Here is a 27,518-nt window from a genome sequence, read left to right as displayed (position 1 = left end):
CTTATTCCCTAAAATCATTTTCACTCCTCTTTTTTTACAACCGTGCCCCCCCCCCCCCCCCTTCTTCAAGCCGACTCCTAGTCTTCTTCCTCTTCTTAATCTTCAACAATGGCTTCCCAAATGAATTGGGAACACTCAAAACCGCCATTTTCTTCCTCTCTTGACTCTATAAATATTATCTCCTCCTCTCATCTCAAAAATTCGAAAATACTCTCTAAAATTCTTTGTGATTTTGTGAAACCTTAGTGGTTATTGAATCCTCTTTGTGTACCGGTTCTGAGTGAACTAAAAGGTGTATCTCTTGGTGAGAAAGGAGCAATCGTGGTGGTTTTGTGGTTGCTGGCCTTTCTCGTGTCGTGTGTAACTACCTCAGATCTGTGGCTCTCTGAGCCGATATATTACTGCGCTCCTTTACTATTATTTATATGTTTCTGTATATTTATCATTATTGTTGTAAATCTTGGGTTGTATAATTTAAGGGTTGTTGTAAATCTTAGCTTGTATAATTTAAAGGTTCAAAACCCTATAAATCTGTAATAGTTGAGTTGGGTGGTCTCAAATTTCTGTTGAAAGGTTTATACCCAACAAAACCAAATTCGTCAAAAACACAATTAGATGTGTAAAATGAAATAAATTTTAGGAATAAAAATTCTAACGATATGTAATTACAAAAAGTTATATATATATATATATATATATATAATTTTGCGTATAGTTTCTTTTCCAATTAAATGAAATACTTATTGTTTTATTAATATTGTTGGTAATATTAGGAGGTTTGGTGGACCCGTGTGATGCGCCATATTGACAAGAAAGCCCGTAAAATTCACGTGTTGCTTATCATCATCATCATCATATTATTATAAGTTCATATTTTTAAAGGAAAAAATGCAAGTAATCCCTTTATGATATTATAAATGAGCAAATTAACCCCTTATAAAAAATAAATAATTATTTACCTCTTTTAAATAATTTTTTACCTCTTTTTATTTTTAAAATATAATAATTTACCCCCTATGATTTTTAAAATGAAGCAATTTACCTCCCTGTATAAGGAGCTAAATTGCTTCATTTTAAAAACTATAGGGAGTAAATTATAATTTTTTTTTTCATAGAAGAGTAATGTGCTCATTTTCAATATCACGAGGGGATAAATTGTTATTCACCCTATTTTTAAAAAGTAATAATTGCTTGAACAGCCTCGTTATTTGATCATGCTGCCTAGTACTACTGCCTTAAATGTATTTAACTATTAGAGTGAGTTAACAACACATGTGTCCTAATACAATATATATATATATATAAAAGATCGTGACAAAAAATAAGTGATGATAATAAAATTATTGCTAATTAAGCAATTAAAAATAAAATAATTAAGCAATTATTGATCAATATTCTTTATTAACATAAGTGCAATTAAAAATTCCTAGCAATTTGGACAACTAACAGGCACATGTATATATGTGTGTGTTCCTATGTTATCTTAATTAGTACCAAGTCAAATGAATTGCTTATGTAATAAATGTTAATAATACTGTGAGGGTCTTGTGGATCCGTGTATTGCGCCATATTGACAAAAAAAGGCTGTGAAATTTGAAAAATTTTGATTCATGACTTTGCTCGAATCTGAATTAATTATATAATAAATGTAATACGCATATCGTGTAATTGGTATAATTTAGAGAAAGTAATCAGTCACATGATAAATATATTACACTTACTTTGTAATTAATTTGATCAGATTAAATTTAATTTCAATAAGAATTATTTGTAAAATTCAATATGTTGCTCATGATCACCATATTACAAGAGCCCAATATTTTAAAAATTAATAATTGCTTAATTAACCAGCTTTTTAATTTACACAAATAATCGTGCCAGCACGTAAGTAGTATTTTAAGGTCTATCTATTTAGTTGAGTTAATTATTACACGTGCCTTCGAAATTAGTGACCTTTGAAGTTGTGAATTTCTCATCTTCCACTAAAAAAAAGAATAATATAGCCAATAAAAAAATTAAGTGACAATGTAATGCCAGTAAATATAGTTGCTACTATATTATATTCGTTATATATTTATCACTAATTATTTTTAAAATTAAATTAATAAATAATTTTTATTAATAATAATTATATTGTGACCAGATAAAAATATTACCATTTAAATTATATCTCAGTAACAAATTTTTATAACCATCACTTAATATATATTTCATTACTTGTATATATTAATTTTTTGTTGCACTGTTAAAGTTTCATTATTTTTACTCGGCTCACTGGCCAGAAGGCATATAGTTTTAGCCCATGCATACATCTTATGCAAACATTACAACCCCCGTGAATTAAATAATCATTGATGCAATAGTAAAAGCATTCCTCTGTGTTAGAATCCATCTGACAACGTTGGACATGATGCCCATGAAATTGATCACATTCTTAGTATATATATAACCTTCTGATCTTGACTTCTACAACCTTAGTCAGAACAATCACGAAATGGCTTCACCTGTGTTCAAACACCTCCTGTTTTCAGGTCTGGTGGTATTCGTGATCTTCATTTCCATTCCCAGTCAGATTTTTCCTCTGAAAAAAGGGCTTACATCGGAAACAAGCTCTTCGTTTTCACCCAGGATTAATGATTACTCTTCACAACCAAACTACCCTCCGACCAATCTCAGCCACCTTGTGTTCGGGCTTCTGGGCTCTGAAAAGGCGTGGCATCATAGAAAAGCATACATAGAATCCTGGTGGAGACCGAATGCCACTCGTGGGTTTCTATATTTAGACAAAGCCCCGACAGGCGACCTCCTGCCCTGGTCCAATGCCTCCCCGCCTTACAGAGTTTCTGATAACCTGACGGAGTTCTTGCGAGAGACCGACGCCCTAGCGCCTGTAATGATCCGTATGGTCCATGGAATAATGGAGGTGTTCAGAGAGGCAGACAACGAGAACCTGAGATGGGTTGTAATGGGAGACGACGACTCTGTGTTTTTCGTGGATAACATAGTAGATGTTCTTGGACAGTATGATCACACAAAGTACTACTATCTTGGCGGGCAGTCGGAGTTTATAATGTCGAATTACTGGTTTTCATTCAACCAGGGATTTGGAGGAGCTGGATTCATGCTGAGTTACCCTCTGGCCAAAGCCCTGTCTAAAGACATGGAAAGCTGTCTCCGGAGATATGCTAAGTGGGGATCTGCTGATCAGATAACAATGGTTTGCATTGCTGATATTGGAGTCAATCTATCTCCTCAGAAGGGCATTCACCAGGTACTTCTTCATAACAAATTTAACGTTTAACCTTACTTTATTCGTCATAGTTAAAAATAAATAGTTGCAGAAAATATCATCGACCATGACTATAAAACGATCATTGATTATAGTTTTTACCACTATAATTAAAATATTTGTCATGGTTAAAAATTTCGAGAACACATTGTATGAGGAAATGGATTGAATAAGCAGTTGTATAAAATAATGGTACGTGCAAGAAAAATGCATCTACGTCTCTGCAGCAGAAAATGGGGTTGGAGTGATGGTTTCCCGGCGCCGGATCTGGAAAATCATGCCATGTTCCATCCCATGTTCTCTACCACATAATTAATTCGTCGACAAAACATATTAAGAAATTCTTTCACTACTTTCAACCTCTGCCTACGATAGTAATGAAAACTTTTCGACATAACTCCAATATGATATAATATGCTTAATTATTTAATTTTCACTGCGATCTTTCAATCCCCTTTTTATTTTTTATAAATAGTAATTCTTGTGGTTTTTATTAATAAAGATATTTTTAATTTTGGTGTTTTTCTATAATATATTAATTTGAGATAAATACGTTATAAGGATTTTTTTTCTGAATTTGAGGATATATATATATATACTTTAATAGATTATATAATTTATGGTTAATTAATAATATTTAGATTGTCTTTAAAAATATAAAATTATACTTTTTTTTATAAAATTTTTCAAAATTACATTTCTCCCTTTTTTGAGAATTCCCCATTTATAATTGTGTCAGTTCTTCTATGATTTGAAGGAAACCTCGCAATCATTTAGCATTGCATATAAATTATTAACAACAAAAATGATATTTATTCTTAAATCTCCAGATTTATTGTCGTTTGCAAACACTAAAAGAATTACAATATTTGATTACGTACGGTTCATTGCTATGATTAATAAGAAATAGTCGAAAGAAATAGTTATTAATTACGGCTATCTAACGGCTTTTGGCTGTGGTTTTTGCAAGGGTGGCTAAAACATTTGTCATGGCTGAAAGTCATTTTTAACCATAACTCTTAGCCATGACAAATAATTTTTTCATGGTGAAAAAGTTAACTTTTTGCATTGATTTTATCTAATCGTAGTCATTTATCATTGATTTTAGCCATAATCATTAAATTAGTGAAATGAGATATATACATATATACAAATTCATTTTGCAGATTGATTTACGCGGCGATATCTCAGGATTCTTATCATCCCACCCGAAATTCCCACTAATATCCCTCCACCATTTCGACGGGGTGGAACCGATATTTCCCAGCATGGACCGTTATGAGTCCACTCGCCACCTCATGAGGGCGGCCGCCGACGACCAGTCCCGCATGTTGCAGCAAACCATCTGCCATCACAGGCAAAGCAGCTGGTCCTTCTCCGTTTCTTGGGGCTACTCCGTACACATATACGAGAAGATCATGCCCAGGAGTTATCTGCAGATGCCCATCGAAACCTTCAAAACCTGGTCCAGCACCCCAAGGCCGCGCCCACATTACATGTTCAATACGAGGTTGCCTTCCAATGATTCTTGCGAAGCTCCCCATGTTTTCTTCTTCCAGAGAGTGGAGAAGTCCTCGACGGGGATTCTCACCACCTATTCTCGGGCAGCGCCGCGCGGGCTGCCGCCGTGTGGTAACCATACGGCGGATTTGCTCTCCGAGATTCACGTGTTTTCACCGTCGACCAAGCGGAAGGAGGTAAGCATACATGCTTGCTATTTTAATTGAAGCAAATAAAAATTTATGGGAAAATTGCAATTTTAGTCGGGAGTGATATTTTTAGTCATATGTGAATTAATTTTTGCAATTTAACTATGTAATTTTAGAATTTTAGCAATTTTAATCCTTGTTCGGCCAATTTAGTTGGAAATCCAATTTTAGTTGGATTTAATTCAATTTACCTCCCTGTAATATTGTAAATGAACAAATTATCCTCTAAAAAAAATAGCAATTTACCCCTTGTATCTTTAAAATAAAGCAATTGACCCCATGTTTAGGGAGGTAAAATGTTTAATTTAAAAAATACAAGGGGTAAATATTGTTGCATTTTAAAAAACACAGGATAGTAAATTATTAATTTTTTCATAAGATGATAAATTGCACATTTACAACATCACAAAGGACTAAATTGCATTTTTATTCATTTTTTTTTTCATAGGGTATACATGCATGTCTAAATGGTCTCAATTATGTACTCTGTTGTGTCAGATGGATCGATGCGAATGCTGCGACATTGTTGGTGTTGGTGGCGGCAAGGCAGAGCTCAAATTTAGGGAATGCATCATCAATGAGATTATTGCTTAACCATTTTTCTAGTATATAAATTAAAATTCTATTATACCCAACTTTTTGTATATTAATTTTATATCTTGGGAGGATTCATTGATTTTGTTGTTTTTGAAAACCTTCTTCTCAATAATATAATTTTGAATTATTAGTTCTTAAAATAAATAGTACTGAATTTTATAGGAGTAGCCACTTGAAGTAGCAATACTTCAGAAATTTCTATTACTAAAATAAATATAATATTTAACCATGATTAATTGATATAATTAAAAATAAATAATCATAATAAATATTTATTGGCCACGATCATGTAACATTTGTTGTCCGTGGTTTTTGCTAGTTTGGCTAAACAGTTATCATGGTTAAAATAGCCCTAAAAAAATTTCACGGTGGATAAGTTAAATTTTTGTCCGATGCTATATACCCAGAATTAATAATAATTTTTACCACAATTTTAACCATTAAAAGTGTAGGTATGGTAATTTTTTCTAGTGATGCTGGAAAGCAATTGCATCGATGGGTTAAATACAATTTACCCCTTAATAAATAGGTACAAAAAAACTCCTGTTAAAAAATAAAGTGCAATTTACCTCCGTATGACACTAAAAATGATGTAATTTATCTCCCTCCATCATTTTTCAAATCACAAGGAGGTAACTTTATTTTTTTTATAGGGACTTTTTTCATTTTTCGATTAACACAGGGGATACATTGCATTTACTCCTTGCATCAATACCCAAATTTAACAAAAAATAAAATGAAAAATATATAAAAGAAGATAACAATTAAGTAAATGATGAAGACCAAACTTGAGGATTAATGTTCTTTTGTGATGCGAGTAAAATTAAAAATTCCAAGCAATTCGTACAACCTGCGAAAAGACGTAATAGACGGACAAATTTTCCGGCTAGGATGGCAAATAATGATATCGAGTTAAACGATGATGTACCAACTCTTATCACTAGAACAAATATTACTTTTCCTAATGGTTTAGCGCTAAAAGTGAAAAAGTGTGATAAATATTAATTAATTATAATCAAATATGTAATAGTTATTAGTTGTTGCTTCTGCAAGTGAGGTCAGAATTTTAGTTATAACTGAAAATCATAGTAAATTTTTTTTTTACTATAGTCAAAACCATGGTAATTATTTTCATTAATTATTATGGTCAAAATTTAATTTTTCGCATCGATTTTATTTGACTATGGTGGATATATTAATTTACCACTAACTTCCACATTTTCCACTATATCGAAAAGTAGTAAAATGAATTTTTTAAATAGTTATTTAGTTTCAATTAATATTTTTTTCCTCTTTTTCTTACTCCAAGTATTCTTTTTTAAAATTATTTATTTTTTATCATAATCATTTTTATGTTATCATTTTTCCTATAATGAAAATTTTTATTAAATGATATATAGTTATTATATTTTTTTTGTACAAATACATGAAATGTGACACATTCAACTAGTACATAACTATCCATGGACGGCAGATTAGTGGATTAATTTGATTCAATCATAAGTCAATTTCGACGGGGTGAAACCAATATTTCCCAGCATGGACCGTTTCGAATCCACCCGCCACCTCATGAAGGCGGCGGCCGGCGACCAGTCCCGCATGTTGCAGCAAACCATCTGCTATCACAGGCAAAGCAACTGGTCCTTCTCCATTTCTTGGGGCTACTCCACACACATATATGAAAGAATCATGGCCAGGGCTCATCTCCAGAAACCCATCCAAACCTTCAAACCTTGGTCGAACACTACGAGCCCACCGCATTATATGTTCAATACGAGGTTGCCCTCCAATGACTCTTGTGAAGCGCCCCATGTTTTCTTCTTTCAGAGAGTGGAGAAGTCTGGCAATTCTCACCGCCTATTCTCGGGCAGCCCCGCGCGGGATGCCGCCGTGTTCGTCCAGTGGTAACCACACGGCTGATTTTGTCTCCCAGATTCATGTGCTTTCAACGTGGACTAAGCGAAAAGAGGTACTCATTGTCTTTCTTCTTTGATCATAAAAAAGTTGGGCTTCAACGCAGTTTTTGTCCGTAATTTAGATCATTTGGTAATTAGTTTTTAACTTTTTAAGATGATAATTTGATTCTATCTTATTTTAATTTTCGTGCTTATAGTCATTTTTTCCATCGGAGTTCGTCATTCTCGCCGGAAAATGCATCTCACCTAACCTTATAATATTATGGCTACGTTTCTATTGGCTCATTTTTCCATCATTTTTGTCTTATAACTTTACAGGGTAGCATTTTAATCTACATCTTTTTAATTCTACGATTTCAATCATTTTTCTTTTAGCCGGAGTTCCCCCTTCTCATAGATGGAGGTGAAGTTCAGTAAAAAAAAAATCCTAAAATCACAAAAATTGAAAAGATAGAGGACCAAAATACTCCTCAAAAATTGAAAGAAAAAGAATACTGATTGATTCAAGTTACAAAACTAAAAATACATTTGAACCAAAAAGTTGTACACGTATTATTATTCTCATCTGTTTACTTGGCTGTCCCAGTTGGATCGATGCGAATGCTGTGATATTGTTCGTGTTGATGCCGGCAAGGCGGAGCTCAAATTCAGGGAGTGTATGATCAATGAGATCATTACGTAGCCAATATTCCGTTCAAACTTTCATATGCAACTTCTTGTACATTGATTCTCTCTCTTGGGAGAGTCCGTTTAGTGTTTTTTCATTCATTTACTCATCATTCGTTCGATCTGCATCATTAATAGTTTAAAAGAGCACAAATTTTTAATGATAGATTTCCTCCAAATGTTATATCAGCAGCAAAATGTACCATAGCTTATTTTCTGATGTATTCCTTGATTACAAGCGTGGGGATAAAATATCGGTCAGACCCAGAATTTGTTTCTTAATGAGAAGATAGCATTTGTCTTTCGAATTGGAAGAAGATATCGATGACTGTATAAAAGGACACAGTGTTTCGCCATTATCAATTTCAACAAAGAAGCAATACATACATTTATAAATGTCAAGAAAACCTAACCAAGCGAAGCTGCATAAGTACCTTGTACGCGGTGTCCAGGAAACTAATGTTATGATAAGCAAACTGATTTATACTAACTGGACGAAAGAGCATGGAGTCATGATTTTTGACTTACGACTCAAGTTCTTTAGCTTTTTGGATCCCTATAAAGCGAGCATAGTCGACCCACCTGCAGAGCAATTAAGAAGGATTTTACTAATTATCCTCTGATGGCGAGGATGAATAGCAGGAGATGCAATGAGAAAAGCGGAAGAACTCACAATAATGAACCCAAGAACGTGTTGCCTGTTCGCACAGCAAAGCAAATTGCACTCAAGAATAACTTGTGTTGATGGAGCACGGGTTCTAAAAGGCGTTGTTCAATAACACCAGCCAAAACCTGGTATCTGTTGGAGAAAAGGAGAAATGTGTATTTAGTCGCATGAAACTATAAAATATGAATGCTCCAAACAAGATGTTATCCTGTAATAAATAAGTTCATACCGAAGGTTGCTCGACACTGCCATATAGACACCGTAGGCAACACTTGTTGACAGTACAGGAACGTTCTCCACCTCCTCTGCAGCAGAGTGGTCAACAGCTTTACGAGCATTTATCAATGCATTTGTCACGACAGTACCAACCTAGAAATGAACAAATCATGTGAGTTCAGATTATATCCGACTTCCGCTTGGACATAATAAATAATTAACATATAGAGGTGAAAAAATTCGTGTCATACATATATCTGTATGGCTTTATTGGGAGTTCATCTAAATGGATACCTTTTCTTTGCATGTGAAATTTAGTCTGGTAATTGGTGTATTCAACATGAAAAGACATCAGTGACGCTTGATGTAGTTAAGATGATGTGTTTGTTTCTTAGGGGCGTAATTTAGAAGCTGGATATAATGGAACATATTGAAAGATATTAAATGTGCTGTTGCAGTAACTTCGAAATAAATCTTATAAAACTGATCCAAAAGTAGATTACCCAGGACGAGATAGAATGCTATGGATCCTGGCCAGATGAAGGAAGAATGAACTAAGAGAGACAGAATATAGTCCTGAGCAAATAACTGAAAGAGGGCAGGGTTTGTCTAACAGACCATGGATCATAAAGTCATTGTTACAGAGAAACAAAACAGCTGGATAATCAATGATGACCACCAGGAGCTCAACTTTTATGAATTAAGATCCCTCATAATGGAAACTTACCATAGATGAAGTAGTGCCAACGGCAAACAGCTTGGCACCATTCCGCTGCAAAGAGGAGGTAGTGAAAATATGAGATTTAATCCAAAGTTTTTGCTTTAAAAGCTATTTCATATAAAGTGACAGGGAACTCCTTACCATTATAGCACCTATTCTCTGTAACAATGAAAATGAGGTTCCAGGCAAAGCAATCTGCATATGTGATTTAAATAAGAATTCATCATTAGTTCATAATTGCAGACATTAATGAAGCAATAGGCATTCAAGTAACCCACCTGAAATGCATTATCAGGACAACTGTAAAAGAACTTAGCAATGCGTCCGGCATCGAGTGCAAGAGAGGGGCGCAGAGAAACGGTAGGAGCAGGAAGGTAAACAAGCATAAAATCTGCTATTATAGCCATCACCTGAGCACAAGACAAACTGAAAAGATGAGGATAACATTGAAGTCTAATTAAATTTGAGCAGACCTTAATGCTGGGAGAGTAAGTCGCCAATAGGAACAGATGCATATTTGGAAGGTACCATTAAGCCCATTTTTCATTAATTTCACCAATTATTAGCAGTTGCTTAGTTAATAGGTATGCTGATATGCCAAGTGTAAGTTGTGATTCATATATAATAACGTGTGTTTGCATAATCCATCTTTAAACTTGACATGGTAAGATTCCTTAAGTTATGGACACTGGTTGGGATGGCTTTGCTCAAATAATGGAAAGAAAGGGCATGGAATGACCACCATATATGATCAGGTCCAGCAGAAAAGGAGATTGGCAAAGGGTTTAAAAGGCCAGAGAAAGCAATCTTAATAAGTAGATAAAACAACTCTTCCTTTACTGTTATGGAATACCTGTACAGTTCATCTGTTACAAGTTCATGGCTGAGTTTCTGACTTAGTATAGGCTAGACTTCCATCAATACATTTGAATCGCTACAAAGATATGGATAAGCTGGTCTCCATATTTCGTCATACATGTATATGCATTGTACTACCCTAAAGTGGAGCTTGTTCTGTCTCCAATAAGCAGTGTACAACTTGAGGAGAAAAAATAGGACTAGAGGTTTGAAGCGCAACTTTGTCGGGAGAATTCGACTCCCATCAGGGCTTTAAACATATGGAGAGTAACTCGATATAATCTAAATATATAGCCTTTCCAGAAGTCATCACCATGTCCGGATAACTGCCAATTAGTCTAGTTAGTGGTCCACAAAAATCACTCTGTCATGCAAATCTGCAAGAGCAAACACCCAAAGCTGGTGGCAAGCCTGCTTCTGTTCTTTTAACTAGTTGAACTCATGGCATAGTAGACTAATGTTACAAAAACTATCATAAATGAAGATCTAAGCTATGAGTGACTCCATCAACATGCATAAATGAAGGCGAGGAAATTAATAAAACATAACAGTTAAACCATTACTCATAGGAGAGAAGAAAAAGTCCCAACTTTTGCATGAACGTCAAATGTTTGATATTCTGCTATATATGTATGATAAGAGATCACCATACCACATCAGCAAATACAACTTCGAGCTCATTGAAAAAGTTCTCCTTGCGCTGCTGATATTCTGCTGCAGTCTGGAAAAATAAAAAGAAATGAGAATGACCAGACCAACCTAAATAATATTCGAAGACCAATATCAAAGACAGGGTTTAAACATTTAAATCATTAGACTGTATCAAGCAAAATGCAAAAAGAAATTCTACCCCAGTTCAATCATAAAAGCTAATAATTGACGTTTATCAACATTATTATTTATTGAAGCATGTAGAAAGTCCATGATTTCATAGAAATAGTGATATCTCACCAAGAAAAACAAAATCATCAATAAAGAAAGTCCTTTCTCCAGCTACTAAAAAGGGGCGGGCAGCACTAAACATATTCTACCTCAGAATCTCATACATCGATTCCATCAGAGATAAATATATCATAAATTAACCAAAAGATCCAATCCAGAGCAAATGTACATCAATTTCAAGTTAAGCGGGAAAAATAATCGATTAAAATTAAACAAACGCAAGAACAACAGAGGTCAAACAAAATATATACATATTGAGAGCATTGGAGGCGAAGTTTCATTCTTGATGAACTCGAGTACCTTGGTGAATAATCCGACTCCACACTCGATGCCAACTTTAGCCAGAAAGAGATCATCAGCCAACAACCTCTCCTTGAATCCTCCGAACTTCATAAGCCATGATAAGAATCCAGATTTTTCGATATCAAAATACCTCAGAACTATCGAACCGGGTATTCTTCCGTCTTGTATGGCAGCTCTGAAATCCTTAGGCAAGCTCTCGAGACTCCTCCCAGCCTCCGCTAATGCCATCAAAGCTTCCTCCTTGTTCCTCTTCTTGTCCCGATCGTCATTCCCATCATTCCCATTGTTGTCACCTCCACCTCCTCCGCCGCCGCCGCGGCTGCTGCCTCCGGTTCCTCCGCTGCCGCCGTCAATTAAGAATTCGGTGTTGATTTCGCTGTTGGTAACTGTAGAGAAAGCTATGAACAGGGAGCGCTGCTGTGGGTTTAGGACGACAGAAACTGATTTGGTGTTTTTGTTTGGTAAATAGACTGATGGAGATGAGAACAATGGATTTGAATTGGGTTGGTGGTGGAGTGACCGACACCGCGGTGGCGATGGGGTGAAGTTGAGAGTCGAGCAAATCGACATTGCAGTTGAGACTTCAGAGCCGACTCAGGCCTCTCTCTCTCTCTCTCTCTCTCTCTCCCTCTCTCCCTCTCTTGGTGAGAGAGTTATGGTGTGGGTGTAGGTGTAGGTGGTGGCGCTGACGGAGTCTTTTTGAGTTCTGCCTCAATTAATTAAATAGGGGTTGGTGGAGTGATAGTGTTAAATATAAAAAATTTAATAAATTATTAATTAAGTAATAAATATATTATATTTATTTATAATTAATTTAATTCGATTAAAATTTAATTTAAGTAAAAAAGAAATTTCATATCCAAAGATGCACATAAACTCCAATATTCACTTCTACATCTTTTTTGGACATAGGCCTCACATATTATAATATTTTGTTTGATTACTCTTAAAAAATACAATACTTACATTTATACTACTTATAATTTAAAATTAGAATAGTTCGTATAATAATATTGATATTTTTAAAAAATATAATAATTTTAAAAAAAAAATTGGGTGATTTACGTAAATAAAATAATATGATAAATTATAAAACCCATTAAGAACAATCCAAAATGGTCATTGTAAATGACGTAAGAGGTGGTGGCACGATGCATTTAAATAGAGGGACATACTATTAATTTTAGTTTTTTAAAAATTTAATCGTTTTAGTTTTAGTTTGGTAATTTTTAAAATTGTTCAATTTTAACCTTTTGATTTAATTTTGAACAATTTTATCTTTACACGATTTTTCAAAAATAATTTTATTTCATATAGATCCATTCATTCTGTTCTTGTAGTTAATGCTTGCGTAGACTGGTATAAAAGTCTAAGTTTATTAAAAAAAATATTTATTTTATTACACTTATAACATTAGAATGGACTATTTATCTTTATTATCAACATGGCAAAAGAACCTTAAATTATGCTAAATAACCAAATCTATACGTAACTGACGGATAAAGAACCAAATCTAATGTTGTGAAAGATAATTCTCTTTTACCCCCAAATAATTGCCAAAAATTGTAGGTGGGCTGTTGGCAGTTGTTGTGATTGTGATTCTGCCGGCAACGCCTCCAGTCAAGTGGTTGGTGGTGGACTCAAATTATAATTAATTTTATTTTAAAATTTATCATAATTATAAATAATTTTTGTTGTTTGAAAAATTATTAAATATTTTCTTAGGTTTAATGGTTATCTAACAAATATTATCTTACAATAGGTTATCGCAATAGGGTATTTATTAGACGACTATCACTTTTAAAAACTGTCTTTAATTTTACAAATAATAAAATGTATTTGTAATTATGAAAAATTTCGTATTGTAATTATGACAAAACTTCAAGAGGCCCGAACATCTGAGGGTGTAAATTCTCAATTTTATCTAGCCATAAGATATAGGGTAAATTACACACTACCTCCGTTGAAGTTTGATACAATTTTGAATACCCTCTCGTTATTTGACAAATTACAAGTATTTTTCTCATACAAAAAATGATTATATAGTCCTTAAACGGTAAGGTGAACATTACTATTTTACTCTTGTTGAATTTTTATAAAAAACTACAAAGCAAAATTGAAGGTAGGTAAAATAAATAATCTATAAATAATATTAATCCATAAATATATTTTAAAAAATTATTAAATATATATAACTGCAATTAAAATTCAAAAAAAAGCATTTTGATCATTTCACCGTAAAAATTAAACGAAAATATCATAAAAGATAGTTGTAGTACAAAACCTGGGATTCTCCGTCATCGTTAACACGCGCTAGGCTCTGGCTGTGGGGTACGCTGCGGGTGATGTGAGAGTATCGCTGCTCTTGTCGTGTACTGAAGGTCACATGCAATCGTACATTGTTTGTCTGGTTGGATCTCAGGATTCTCAGCTTTGTTTCTTTGCCCTCCCCGCCTCCATCGTTTCCCATTATTTGCAAGCTTAGTCCTTTGCCTTTCATGTTATCGTGATTTGACCCACTAATTTTATTTTCACATTATAAACCCTCTTTGCTTGTTCTATATTACATAAATTATTTCGTATTATATTAAAAGAAAAAGATAAAAAATTATCATCACAACTCACGAGCATTGTATTAGATAGAATTGTCCTACATATAGTTGTCGTTTAGCGACTCTTTCAACTCATGAAAGGTAATTAAATTTTAAAAGCTAAAATATTACGTAAAAGATATACTAAATCACTTCAGTTCCGATATTGTGAACAACAATATTTTTATTTTATTGACGATTAATTAAATTACAATCATTGCTCAAGTTTCGTGAATGTATGTATATAGTTTACTTTTATAATATTTTTTAATTTTTTTTGAATATATTCATTGATTTGGAAAGATCGATGTAATTAATATATACATTTACATATGATGAATGGTGTTACGAATTGAATTTTATTTTAAAAAAATTAAATAAATTAAGGTATAATAATGAGGTGAAAAATGAGAAATATGAAAGCACAAGGGTGCAACTGCAAAACTGCATTCATTGTGAAAATAGACAAGAGCAGGAGACACACAGGCACAGGTAACCTGGGATTCGACATCCAAAGACTTGGGAACTCTGTCGGGTTCAGTCAAATTAAAAAACCTTCTCTATTTCCAATTTACCACTATCCACAGGGTCCAAATTCGTTAGCATATTCACCCGACCCATAATTTTTATTTTATTTTTTTTGCAAATTAAATTTGATATAACCAAACTAATTAAATAATTAATATAATGCATATAATATATAATTTTAACTGTATATTAATTATATAATAAGTATCATAAATCTAAACTATATAAAAAAAAAACTCTAATTTTTTATTCTCAAATAATGATTAGTTACACTGTGACACTAATTTTTAAATTACAAAAAATATTCTTATATATTTTTAACCATCTCTATTCAAATTATTTTATCATCTATATGATCTATAATAATATAAAAATTTCACTCGTACCAAATTCTTTTTGTGTCGATAGTATTTTTATTTTATTTATTTTAAACGTAATTTGTTGGTTTATATATTTTATTTTTATTTATAATATATTTTAAAATATGAATAATTATTTATTATATGCACACAACTTCTATTTTATTATATAACTAAGAGACTATTTCATGAGCTTTTAAACTCTTTAAAGTATTTTATAAGATGTCTAAATATTTATAAAATATTACAAAATATTTGCTAAATTTTAACAGAAAGAGGGTTTATAAATTACTAAAAATAAGACATTAGGATGTTATAAATATATTTTTTAAAAAAGATTCATAGCTTATTTCTTAAATTTAACGAACACTTTTAAAGATCGACCCATCTGTAAAATCGTATGAACCATCACAAACACCAAAAAAAAAAATAATAATAATAACTCGATAGAACTTGTTACATTAAAATTTGATCCGGATTAGAATTTTCTATATTTTTCCTCTAAACATTTTGATGTAAAAAAAATCAAAATAATAGGATGTAATACCTTGTAGAGTTCTTAATTCAGAATTTGTTATTTGGGCGTTTTGTCCATAGACTCAATTTATTTGCATCAAGCAGTAGGCCCAATGGACCTTGTAATATGATTCGTTGGATTAACTCAATTGTTGGATCAAGTGGACTGTATTTCAGTTGGGTTCTTGAATATTTTGGGTTTTAATTAATGTTAAATTTTTATAAATAAATAAATCCCTCCTAGTCCTCTTTCTTCCATCCAATTTAGGGCAAAGCAATTATCAATTAATGAAATAAAAAGATCAAGGCAAATAGTTAGACTAGGAGTTGTTTCTTCTTGAAATTATAAGCCTTAAATCTTCTTGAAGGTGGATTTGGCAAAATATTGTCAGAATCACATGGAGAAGGACGCGATAATAGCCTCCAAAATTTGAGTCAAATAGACTGTAATGATAAAGTGTTTAAATTCATAAAATTTGCTCGGATAGAAAAAGTTGTACTTGGGGCATAGAGGGTGGTCATTTATAAATTTTTCATAATTATATAATTTTATGTGAACTATATACGCAAAATAATTAGATGGTCGAGTTGGTACATATTAGAATTTTAAAAGTACTAAAGTTTGTTCGTGACGAACTAAACTAATGGCACGGGTTTAGAGTTGAACGTAGTTTCAAAGTGAAACGGGGGGGTGAGGTCTTAGCACAATATCCCCAAGATGACCCCTCACATCAAATTGTAAATGAAGAATTTTTTTTTAATTTATTTTCAACAAAAAACTGAAAAAAATACATAAATTGAGTTATTGCTAATACTTATTATACTGTTGTATTTGGTCTCTTAAATTTTTGTTTAAAATCACTTTAGTTTTTCAAGTTTATTTCTTGATTTTTGTCTCAATTTGATCCATCTGATTATTTTTTGGCGAAAATATGACCGTAAAATGACTTTTTGGAGGGTAAAATGGTAAATTTAAGTTTAATTTTATCACTTTAGTCCCTTAAGTTTGTAAAATTATCAAATTAATTCTTTTTTAGAAAGAAAATCATTTTTTTTATTTTATATGGTATGATGTTATTATCTTATATGAAAATAAAAAATTTTAACTCTTGTGAACATAATATTAATATATTGCTTAACTTAAAATAAAATAGTCTCTCTCTCTCTCTCTCTTTTCTTTTTTCAAAAGTGACAAAAAAATATCAAAATTATAAATAAATTTATTAAACTTATATAATCTAAAAGTAATTTAAAAAAATCTAAATTGATTCTTTAATCTTAGGAGTTAAAGATATGTCTAGTAAAATTAAATCTTAACAATGTTATGAATATTAGCAGTTACGATTTTGAAGAAAAAGTTGGTGGAATGTACTTTTGATTAGATTATTTGGTGCATTTTAAATATATATAAAATTCATTTTAAGAGGTTTTCTAAATATATAGTCCCATTTTACAGAAATCTTTTTAAATGAATTTTATATATATGAAATGCACCAAAGGTTAATCTAGTTAAATAGCACAATCTACCAACTTTTTGTTAAAAAATCCAAATATTTAATAAATATTGTTGAGGTTTAACATTTTTAGACTTATTTTTAACTTTTAAAATAAAAAAATTATTGATTTAGATTTTTTAATTATATTTTTATATTAGATAAATTTTATAAAATTCATTCATAATGTTGGTTTTATTAACTACCTAAAAAAATTAACTGTTTATTTTAAGTTAAGCAATATATTATTATTATATTCACAAAAGTTAAAAATTTTCATTATTCACGTAAGATAATTATAATAATCAATATAAAAATATAAAAAAGTTATTTTTCGTGTAAAAAAAAATTAATTTGATAATTTTATGAACTTAAGGGATTAAAAGTGATAAAATTAAATTTATTAACCATTTTGCCCTCCAAAAATTCAAAATCCGGCACATTTTTCCCCAAAAATGATAAGAGGAACCAAACTAAGACAAAAGAAAACCTAAAGTTTAAGGATGCTAAAATTAAGAAATGAATTTGAGGAACTAAAGTGATTTTAAACGACAACTTAAGGAATCAAATATAGTATTTACCCTATTTTTAAGATAAAATTGAAATGGTAAACTAATAAATATAAAAAAAGAAAAAGTACTTCTGGTTCCATTTTATTTTGTTCTGTAAATAATTTTATTTTTATTGTCAAACATAAAAATATAGACATTTATTTTTTCAAAACAACGTGATAAAACATCACCACCAATCCATATACATAATGGAAGTCGCACTCCCCTTTCCACTTCCACGCTTCCTCTCTTCCTTTCACCTCATTGATGATCCAATTGAACAAAAACGTAGCACGTTTTTCATAATAACTATCTATATATGTCAGCCAGAAGGCCCAGAACCCCCAAAAGCCAACACTATGGTTGGATCCATTATTTCTTTAATTTTGTCTTGTTCTGTAAAAATAGAAAGAAATTAAAAGATAAGAGAATGTATTTTGGAAATTGTTCAGAATGTTTGGAATTATTTTTAGAAATAGATATGCTACTGTTAAGACGAATTTCGTCGCAAGAAAAAGGCAAAATTCAATCATGGGTCCTCAAATACATTAATTTTAACGGAGAAAAGTATATAGGGCCGTTTTCTAATTTAGAAAGAAAACATTAACGTGTGATACGTTGTAAATTAATGTAACCAATATTTATATGTAATTATGTATATATGTTTATATACATAAATTAATAAGACCAAAGATCCAGACATAGTCTTCAACCAAAAGTAATTACACGATTGTAACTGAATTCTTACAGCAAACATTGAATGAATTTAAGTTTGGAAAGGAATCTTGTACGGACAGAAAAAAAGATGAGATAACTACAAGCATAGTGTATAGCATTAAGTGGAAATCGCCACCAGGCCACCACTATCGTCACATCATCCGTCTAAAATTAGTACTCCAGCTTAGCTCTGGCATATTTGATCACTTGTTCAAAGTGGTGGGCCGTGTCCGGCGGATGTGCCTCGATCCCTGGCCGCTCCGGCAACGTCCACCGCCCGTCGGCCGTCCTCACCATCCCTTTATGCTCATCTTGCCACCAGTAGGGTGGCACCCCGTAGTCGCTTTTCAAGAAATCACAACTCTTGTTCACAAGGGCTATGTCCCTTTTTGAAGCCAAGCAGAATCGCTTATTCTTGCCGTGGTACCCATCCACTAAGTGCAGATGGGCCTCGAGATTGTGCGCGCACCTGAGATCACTATTCCTTTTGAGAAACGGAGAATGGGTATGATCCAGGGCTAGTTCCACGCCAACATGGGCGTAGCTCCAGGGAAATGAAATTACTTCTTCTAGGTACTTTTGGTATTGGAATTTCTCATTTGTGATGATTCCAGGCACCGTTGGGACCTTGTCGTGCACGTTGATAACTCTCAAAACCTTAATTCCTAGCTCGTCGCACCTTTCTTTGAACTTCAGGTTTCCAACTCTGGGCCCTGAAAACGAAAAGACTGAAATAGGAATCTTGGTTATAACTTCTTCTTGTCTGTCGTCTATGATGTTCAGTTTCATCTCAGCTATATCGTAAGCGCTCAACAAAGCCAGGGCTGCTCCAAGGCTGTGTCCCGTAATTGTGATGCTTAAGTTTTCGCCACGGTAACGGTGGATTATCCGCCGGAGTTCAGCTAAAACTTGTTCCCGAGCCGAGAAGGAGCAATACTTACATGTGTTTTCCTTTGTAGTGTATAAATCAAAGAACCCGGATTCGATTTTGATGGATGGATCGTCCCGGAAATGGGCGGGTTGGAGTATGTCCTTGAGGTCGTGAATCCATTCGAGGTAAGTCACCGTGCCCCGCCAAGCGATGATGATGTCTCGGCGGCCCAGCCGCCGTATCTCCTCCTCGTCAGTGGCCACGGCCACGTAGCCCATCCAGTTGGCGTGCTGGCTCCAGATACTGCTGGCCTTGGATTTCTGGAAGAAATTGGGCAAGTTGATGTTGGACGTCGCATACAGGAACCGCGTTAGGGTGTAACCGCGATCCGCCATGCCGAGCCTTTCAAAGAAATGCGCGCCCTGGTACTTGCATGTGCCGCAGTATTTGGAGTGGGGGTCGAAATCGAAGGAATCGTAGCAGGCCTGCGCCATTTCCCCGTATCGAACGATTTCTCGCCGGAGATGAGAATTCATCGGGTCCAGCAGGTCTTCCCAGTCATTTTCGCCCTGGATTTCTCTCCAGATTTCCCTCAGGGGCCTGGAATCTTCAGGGCTGAGCTCCTCATCAGTTTCTTGAACTTCTAAACCCGACAGGGCTGAACACCTAACTGCAATCAAACGTCTTGACGGAAAAATCGAACTTCTTTTGTTGGGAAAAAAGAGATTCCTGGTTCCTTTTGTGCTGTTCCACGATGATAACAATTGCCCTGGAGTTTGGATTTTGTGTGTAGAATTGTTGAAGGATGACTGCAACGAAGCCATGGGAGTAGAAGTGCATATACCTCAAAATGATGGGAGTGGTGAATGTGAGTTCTTGCGTGTTTATGGAATTTATAGAGGTGTTGAAGAGCAAGAGAAAATTACAGGCTGGGTGCATTGTTGTAATGTGCACAGACGTCCTGGTTGGTGTTGGGTGCATGAGTGGGCCGGGTGTTGTAGTGTGCACAGACGTCCTGGTTGGTAGGGGCCCCAATTGGACTCCAATCTCGCACCTTAAATGGTGACCAATTGTGCACATACGTACCTGAACTTTGATCACTTTTAATGTGTGCAATGTTATTGAAGAAATATCAAATTATATCTATATTCAATTTATATAAATAAGTTAGTTGGCAAGACCAAATGAGACATTTCTAAACTAAAGGCAAATTAAACGTGTAGAAGTTTGAGAAAGTGGCTGAAATGAATAGATATTATATTTGTAGTGTGAATGGTCGGATTAGGCAACACTTAATTTCGACAAAAAAATATGTAAAAACAAGTTGGAGCAACATGAAAAATTTTAATTCAGATTGGATTTAGCTGCAATTGAACTAATTACATAAAAAGTAGGATTAAATACATTTTTCGTCTTCTAAGCCCATTCCCATTTTAGTCCTTTATCTATCTAGGGTTTGAATTTGGTCCTTTATGTATTAAAATTGCTCAATCTCAGTCCTATTTTGGCCTGAAAAAAACCAAGTCTGCCGGAAATTGCCTATATGGACCATTTAAATTGGGGCTCAAACCTCATTGGTTTATATTTTTATGACATGGCATTTTTCAAATTAAAAAAAAAAAAAAAAATTACATGGCTTCTTTATCCACGTCACTGTGTGACGTGGATAAAGAAGCCAAACAAGCCAAACACTCTCTCAGCAAATCCCCAAATCAAAACACATAACACTTCTCCAAATCAAAACCCGTCTCAGCAAATCAAAACCAAAATCCCCAAATCAAAACCCGTCTCCCTCAAATCGAAGAAATTAGCAAACCCTTTCCCCCAAAATCGCCTTAAAAAATCAGACGAATAACTGGTCCACGATGGTGATGAAACGGCCTGAGCGTCACTTGGGCTTGCCTCCACCTGTGTACCGTAAGTTTTATATGTTTTAAAGTTGGTTTTTTTTGTTGTTTTATGAGCTAAAAGCGCAGCTGACTCATTAGCGAGATGGATAAGGGCCCACCAGCAGGTCGGATAATGCCCACCAACAGGATAAATAAAAACCTCATCAGCAGGGAAGAATTCACAAGCTTACTTGCTACTTTACTGAATTGATATGCCCAATGAATAAGTTCATTTCAGCCCGACACGTCATCATACAGCTAGGAGGACACGTCATATAGCTTGCCAACACATTTGTACACATCACCCTGAAATATCTCCAGATTAGTCCAGATAAATCGGTGTTAAAACAAGCTGGAAAATATGTAAATAACTAATTTCTGAAATTGTAGGCAGAATTGACAGGATTTAATCCAACTTACGTATCCCAGGCAATACTTATCCAAATCACCAATGGTTTGTTGCGGATGACAGCTAACTCAAAGAGCTTTTGGGGACAATGTTCCGCATCACACTTCTTCTCGAATTCTCACTTTTTTGCACCATTCTCTCTTGGTTTTTAGAATATTTCAAGCTTATATTTTGTACACCACGATAATTTATCACTCTCAGACAATGATGCATGGATACGAACACGGTGACACAGACATGATACGACACGGATACGACGACACAAAAAATATAGAAAAATTAGGACACAACACTGACACGGCTATGTAATATATATTTTTATTATATATATTCTTAATATTTTTAATTTCTCAAAAAATTAAAATATGCAATATGCAATATGAACAAGATCAAGATAAAATGTAAAATAGACATGTCCTACATCTATATTTTTAATCAAATGTGGCTTCAAAAATATACATAATTAGTTTATTTTTAAAAATATGCAATGAAAAATATTTAATATTCAAATTTGTTAAACCATCTTAACCATCTCTCAGATTTTTAGTAATTTCTTGTTAAAACTTTTAGTTGAGTTGAGTGAGTTAATTTTTTTTATTTTTTATTAGTCAATTTTTTTAAAAGAAAAATAGCTCAAAATTTTTTAAAATTATAAAACAATTCAAAAATATGTCCAAAATATGTTGGATACGCCTCCAGAATGTGATGGACATGAGTGTCCTTTTTTATTTTTTTTAATTTTATGAGTGTCGGTATGCAATACGTGTCCAACATTGCATCTAGTAATTTTTCAAACCGTCCGTGTATTATAGCTCTCACATCATATGTTACTATTATTCTCACTTTATTTCAGTTTCCTTTTTATTTCTTCAAATAACTAACTTAAGTATCGGAATGCTAACATTTGTTTTCCATGGTTAGTCCTATGATAATCTTAGGATTTTTTTGAAGATCCTTCGATCCTTGTGGTGTGGCCAAATTTTGATAAGCATCAGATATAAATATTTAATACTGATTATTATAATCGATTTAATAAAAAAAAATAAGGATAAATTACAATGATCTCCCCTGAGGTTAGTTTCATATAATTACGAATACTCCCTCGTTATTTAAAAAATTACAAATACCTCTTGATATTTGATGAAATTATGTAATTTTTGGATGAAAGTATGAAATTGTAACTTTGCCTTTATTGTATTATTTTTCTTTTTAAAAAAAATAAAAATTTATAAAAAAAGTCGGACGGTCAAGTAGATGAAAAATTTTGAAAAAAAAAATTATCTGCTTTGTCCATAAAAAAAATTAGAAAAGTTTTAGAAAAACAAAATGATAGTTCTTAGTTCAGAATGACATTTTAGTCGGTTCACCATAAAAATTGGATAAAAACATAATGGATTAACGGATTGAACTAATTGTTAAGCGGCATTAAAACCAGGGAGATAATGGTGATTTCCAAACAACTAGAGAGCTTTCGTAATAATACCAACCTCGGGGGAAATTGTTGTAAATATACCCAAAATATAATAATAGTTCATTGCTTTCACTTTATAAAAAAAAAACTTACAATTGATTATGAAAGAGTTGGTTTTTCCATGATTAATTTTTTAAAAAAATATTAATTTAAATCCAATTAATTAATTTATAAACTGATGATTATTATATCTGAACAGTTCAAAATTAATCATAATTTGAGTTGTTAAATGAATTTGACAATTATTATTAATAAAAATAATAATTTGAATTTCATTCGTTAAACTTCTTCCTGATGGACCACAGTAACATTCCATAATAATGAGTTTGAAACCTAGCCGGCGAGCAAGCTCACATGACACCAACAATAATAATACATGTTCTGTCTGAATAATGCTGTCACCATTAACAGATTTTCCGAACAACTGTACAGAAATGAAGTCTGAAAAGATGAGTAATAGATGGAAAGGGCTTGACATTGCACGGCCTGCATGCAGTAAAAACTTCTGTCGCTCTCCCTTTCCATTTTTCGGGTAATTTAGTCTCATAAGATAGGAAGTTCAATTTTTTCAATTATTTGTTTACGTAATTTTTTAAAATGATCTTAAAATTGAGAAAACTTGATTCATTTAGTCCATTACTTGATGAGATTTTTAAAATGGTCTCAAAATTAAGAAAACTCAACACATTTAGTCCCATAAATCGCATAAAACAGAGGACAAAATGTTTTGAATTTTCTTCAATTTTTGGACCATTTTGAAAATATCGTAAAATGGATAACTAAATGTATTGAGTTTTCTCAAATTTAGGACTATTTTTAAAAATCTTGTAAAGTAAAGGACTAAATTTGTTGGTTTCCCTATCTTATAGAACTAAAAGTGTAATATTACCCCATTTTTCTTTGTACTCTAGGAACTGACTTGGGGTAGTCTCCTAAAAATCGTATCAAAATCTAGACCTCTAGTTTAATTTCAAATAGCGAACAACTTTGACTTCGCGTTATTTTCTAATATGCATAGATCACAAACCCTAATACGTATAAACTCATCTTGATTAACTGATCATTTTCAGTTCACAGAAAATCGTATAATTAGAAAAATTAATAAATAATCAATATAAATGCTTCAGATACAACTTTTGTTGTCCTAATATTTTTTTAAGATTCTAAAACTTTCTCTTCGCGGCCTTTCTGGTTTAAGTATTAGATGGTTATAATAGGTTCTTCTTGGTGTGGTTCTGACAATTTCCGCCTTATACTTTTTTTACGGGAGGAATTTAGAGGGTGTTTGGCTAAACGTTTTTAAAACATTTTATAAGCTCCTACATCTTATAAAATGTTTCAGGAGCTTATAAGATGTTGGATCTTATTATAAAAGTAAGTCCATAAAGTGTTTGGATAAAATAAGATGTTAAAGCTTATAGAGTGCGAAAGCATCTTATAATATGTTAGGGTGCTTGGCATAATAAGGTCTTTTATTGCTAAAATGACTAAAATGGGCATGATACTATTAGAATCAAATAAATTATTATTTCTTGACATATTTTGCTTAAAAAAATTTAAAACGCTTTTATAAATAGTAAACATTAATTTAATCCAAATAAAAATTTAATAGATAAGTTTTTTATAATTAAAAAAATGACAAATAATTAATTACCTAAACTTTTGAATAAAAATAATATATATGTATATTCATGCTAGTTGGATATTAATATAGATATATAATTTATATTTTCTTAATGCAACGATTATTTTTAGTCATATAATTTATAATGTCTTGAATTTATAGTTTTCAGTAAATATATATCAATATCAATTTTATTTTTTTACTATAATATTTTTTTATTAAATGACTGAGTATTTTCTCTTTTTCGAATGTTAGAAAAATTAAATAGTAAAAAAAGTTTTTTGGATTCTAGAGAGAGAAAGTGTGTGTGTGTGTGTGAGGGAGAGAGAGAGGGTATGAATGAGGATATTTTCGTCTTATGACATATTAATTTTATATAGCTTATAAGATCTTATAAAAAGTTTGAAAAGTTAACTTTTTTTAAAGAGCTTATAAGATCCAAAAATATTTTCATAATGTTTGGTTTCAATTTTGCTTCATCTCTGAGATGGACCAAAACATGGACAATGCTTGTCATGATTTGTTTTAAAAGTTTTAGTGGTGTTTTGAAACAGTGCCTCATTTGTTTTTTGTCAAAATAAGTCTATACTAATTATAGGCCCTACAACTAAAACAATTATATACATATACATATATATAAATTTATATAAAAGAGACATGATTTGACAACGAAAATAGTTTTTGTCTCCTACTAAACAACATAAAAATACCATATTTATTTTATATTATCTTAAAAAACAAATCCAAACATACACACTATCTCTAATACATACTTATTTATTTTTATTTTTCCTATCTATCTCCACAAAATACATCAAAACAAGTTAAAAATGAAACCAAACATAGTGCTTATTTTCTAATCTTATAAGCTTTTTAAAAAAAAGCATCAAATATTTTATTAAAACTTATAAACTCTCTAACATCTTATAAGATATTTTTAGGAGCTTATAAACTTACTCAAACACCCTCTCAGACATATCGAATTAACTTGGGAAGCATCTTCCGCATTCTTGACGTATCGAATTTGGCCAACATTTTTCCGTTATTTGTATTTTTCTGCAGACCCCAAAATAAACAACATTAATTTCAATTAAATGCAACATGTGGATCTTGTGGTCAATACTTAACACAAATGTCAACTTTCTTTCGTGCATACCAATAATGTCTTAATTTGATGGTATAATGATGTATATGTATACCAATCATGATGGTATAATGATGTATACTTATACTAATGATGTCTTGGTGAACTCTATAAATTTTTATACTGAGTAGAAAATCTGTATGAACTTTATAAATTTATAACTATTATATTTTTTATACAACTGATAAAAAATTTATATAATTTTTACTTGTGTTGTTATATATATTGAACTTTTTAAAAAAAATAAATTATCAATACAAAATATAAAATATTACATAGAACATATATATACTGTAAAATCTATAAATCTATAATATAATTAATAAATAATATTTTATATTTTTTAAGTAATGCTATGATATATTTTTATTATGTGGATATGTAATTGAATAAAAATTTATAAGTTATATAACATACTTTTTCTATAATATTATATACATTATGTATTGACTTGACACATATTTGCATGTACTTTTTGACATATTTTATTTTTTTTTATAAAAATATATTTACATATATTGAGCTTATAAATATTTTTTGTGTTCCATATTTATAAAAAAATATAAATTATCAAAATTATTTTTAAAATTAAGTGTGAGTAAAATTTTAAATCATTAAAAATAGTTTGGGGAGATACTTTAATAAAATATAGTTTAGAAAGTAGAATAAAAAAGTATAGGGTAAGTGAGAAGGGCATTTTTGTCTTATCAATGCCAAATTATTTCGTTAGGGATGTTTTTGTTATATTTCATACTTTAGGGATGTAAAAATGAGACAAAGTACATAGTTAATGGGCGCAAAGTGTATTTAACCCAAATTTTAATGTAATGATGTAATTATATATCATTTTTGTAAGAAAATTTTCTTTTATGCATAATGAAAAAAGGGCCAAAACTTAGCATGTGCAAGATTAAATTATTATTCTCTAGCACTTCATTTTTATATTTCTTCGGGTATATATCTTGTATCTATTTATTTTTAGTGTTAATTACATTTAGACTCCTTTTGAAAATGCAAACTACATTTTTTTTAAACAAATTTGAAATTACATTTACATTCCATCTAGAAACTTTCGGTTTACACTTTACCCCTTTCCCTTAGGGTTGGATGAAAATAATATCCTAGGGAAATAAATTATATAAATTTTCAATTTTACCTTTCATTTTAACATTATTATGTATATATTTTTGCACTTGTAAAGAAATAAATATTATATGTATATGAAGTGATGTTAATATTATTAAAATTTTCTTTTAGGAGTATAAAATTATTATATGGGAACTACATTTTTCATCCAATTTTTAATTAAAAATGGGTTAGGTGTAAATAATAAATTTTTGAAGGGGGTGTAAGTATAATTCTAATTTTTTTGTAAATTCACTACAAGAAAACAAGGTATTAGTGACAGAAATTTCCCTCTCTGAAACTATGATTTCCATCTCTAAAGTGAATCAGCGATGAAAAATTCTGT

General features: G+C 31.9%; 3 protein-coding genes across 3 annotated transcripts; 1 reads left to right on the top strand and 2 right to left on the bottom strand.

Annotated features, from left to right (window-relative positions):
• Positions 2,491-5,633, top strand: LOC105163689. The gene is made up of 3 exons (XM_011082131.2): positions 2,491-3,271; positions 4,456-4,986; positions 5,497-5,633. Exons 1-3 carry the CDS (start codon positions 2,495-2,497, stop codon positions 5,590-5,592), a joined length of 1,404 nt encoding a protein of 467 aa, XP_011080433.1. The 5' UTR covers positions 2,491-2,494; the 3' UTR covers positions 5,593-5,633.
• Positions 8,448-12,588, bottom strand: LOC105163635 (protein RETICULATA-RELATED 4, chloroplastic). Its single transcript, XM_011082059.2, has 8 exons — positions 11,882-12,588; positions 11,292-11,360; positions 10,060-10,191; positions 9,923-9,976; positions 9,788-9,832; positions 9,074-9,213; positions 8,851-8,976; positions 8,448-8,759 (listed from the first exon to the last, which is right to left on the bottom strand). Exons 1-8 carry the CDS (start codon positions 12,452-12,454, stop codon positions 8,702-8,704), a joined length of 1,197 nt encoding a protein of 398 aa, XP_011080361.1. The 5' UTR covers positions 12,455-12,588; the 3' UTR covers positions 8,448-8,701.
• On the bottom strand, positions 18,605-20,678 carry LOC105163634 (phospholipase A1-Igamma3, chloroplastic). The gene has a single exon (XM_011082058.2). The coding sequence runs from the start codon at positions 20,332-20,334 to the stop codon at positions 18,811-18,813; it is 1,524 nt and encodes a 507-aa protein (XP_011080360.1). The 5' UTR covers positions 20,335-20,678; the 3' UTR covers positions 18,605-18,810.

The sequence above is a fragment of the Sesamum indicum genome, linkage group LG6, assembly GCF_000512975.1.
Source record: "Sesamum indicum cultivar Zhongzhi No. 13 linkage group LG6, S_indicum_v1.0, whole genome shotgun sequence".
Taxonomy (NCBI): domain Eukaryota; kingdom Viridiplantae; phylum Streptophyta; class Magnoliopsida; order Lamiales; family Pedaliaceae; genus Sesamum; species Sesamum indicum.
Note: the sequence above shows the minus strand (reverse complement) of the source record. Positions and strands in the feature narration are given on the sequence as shown.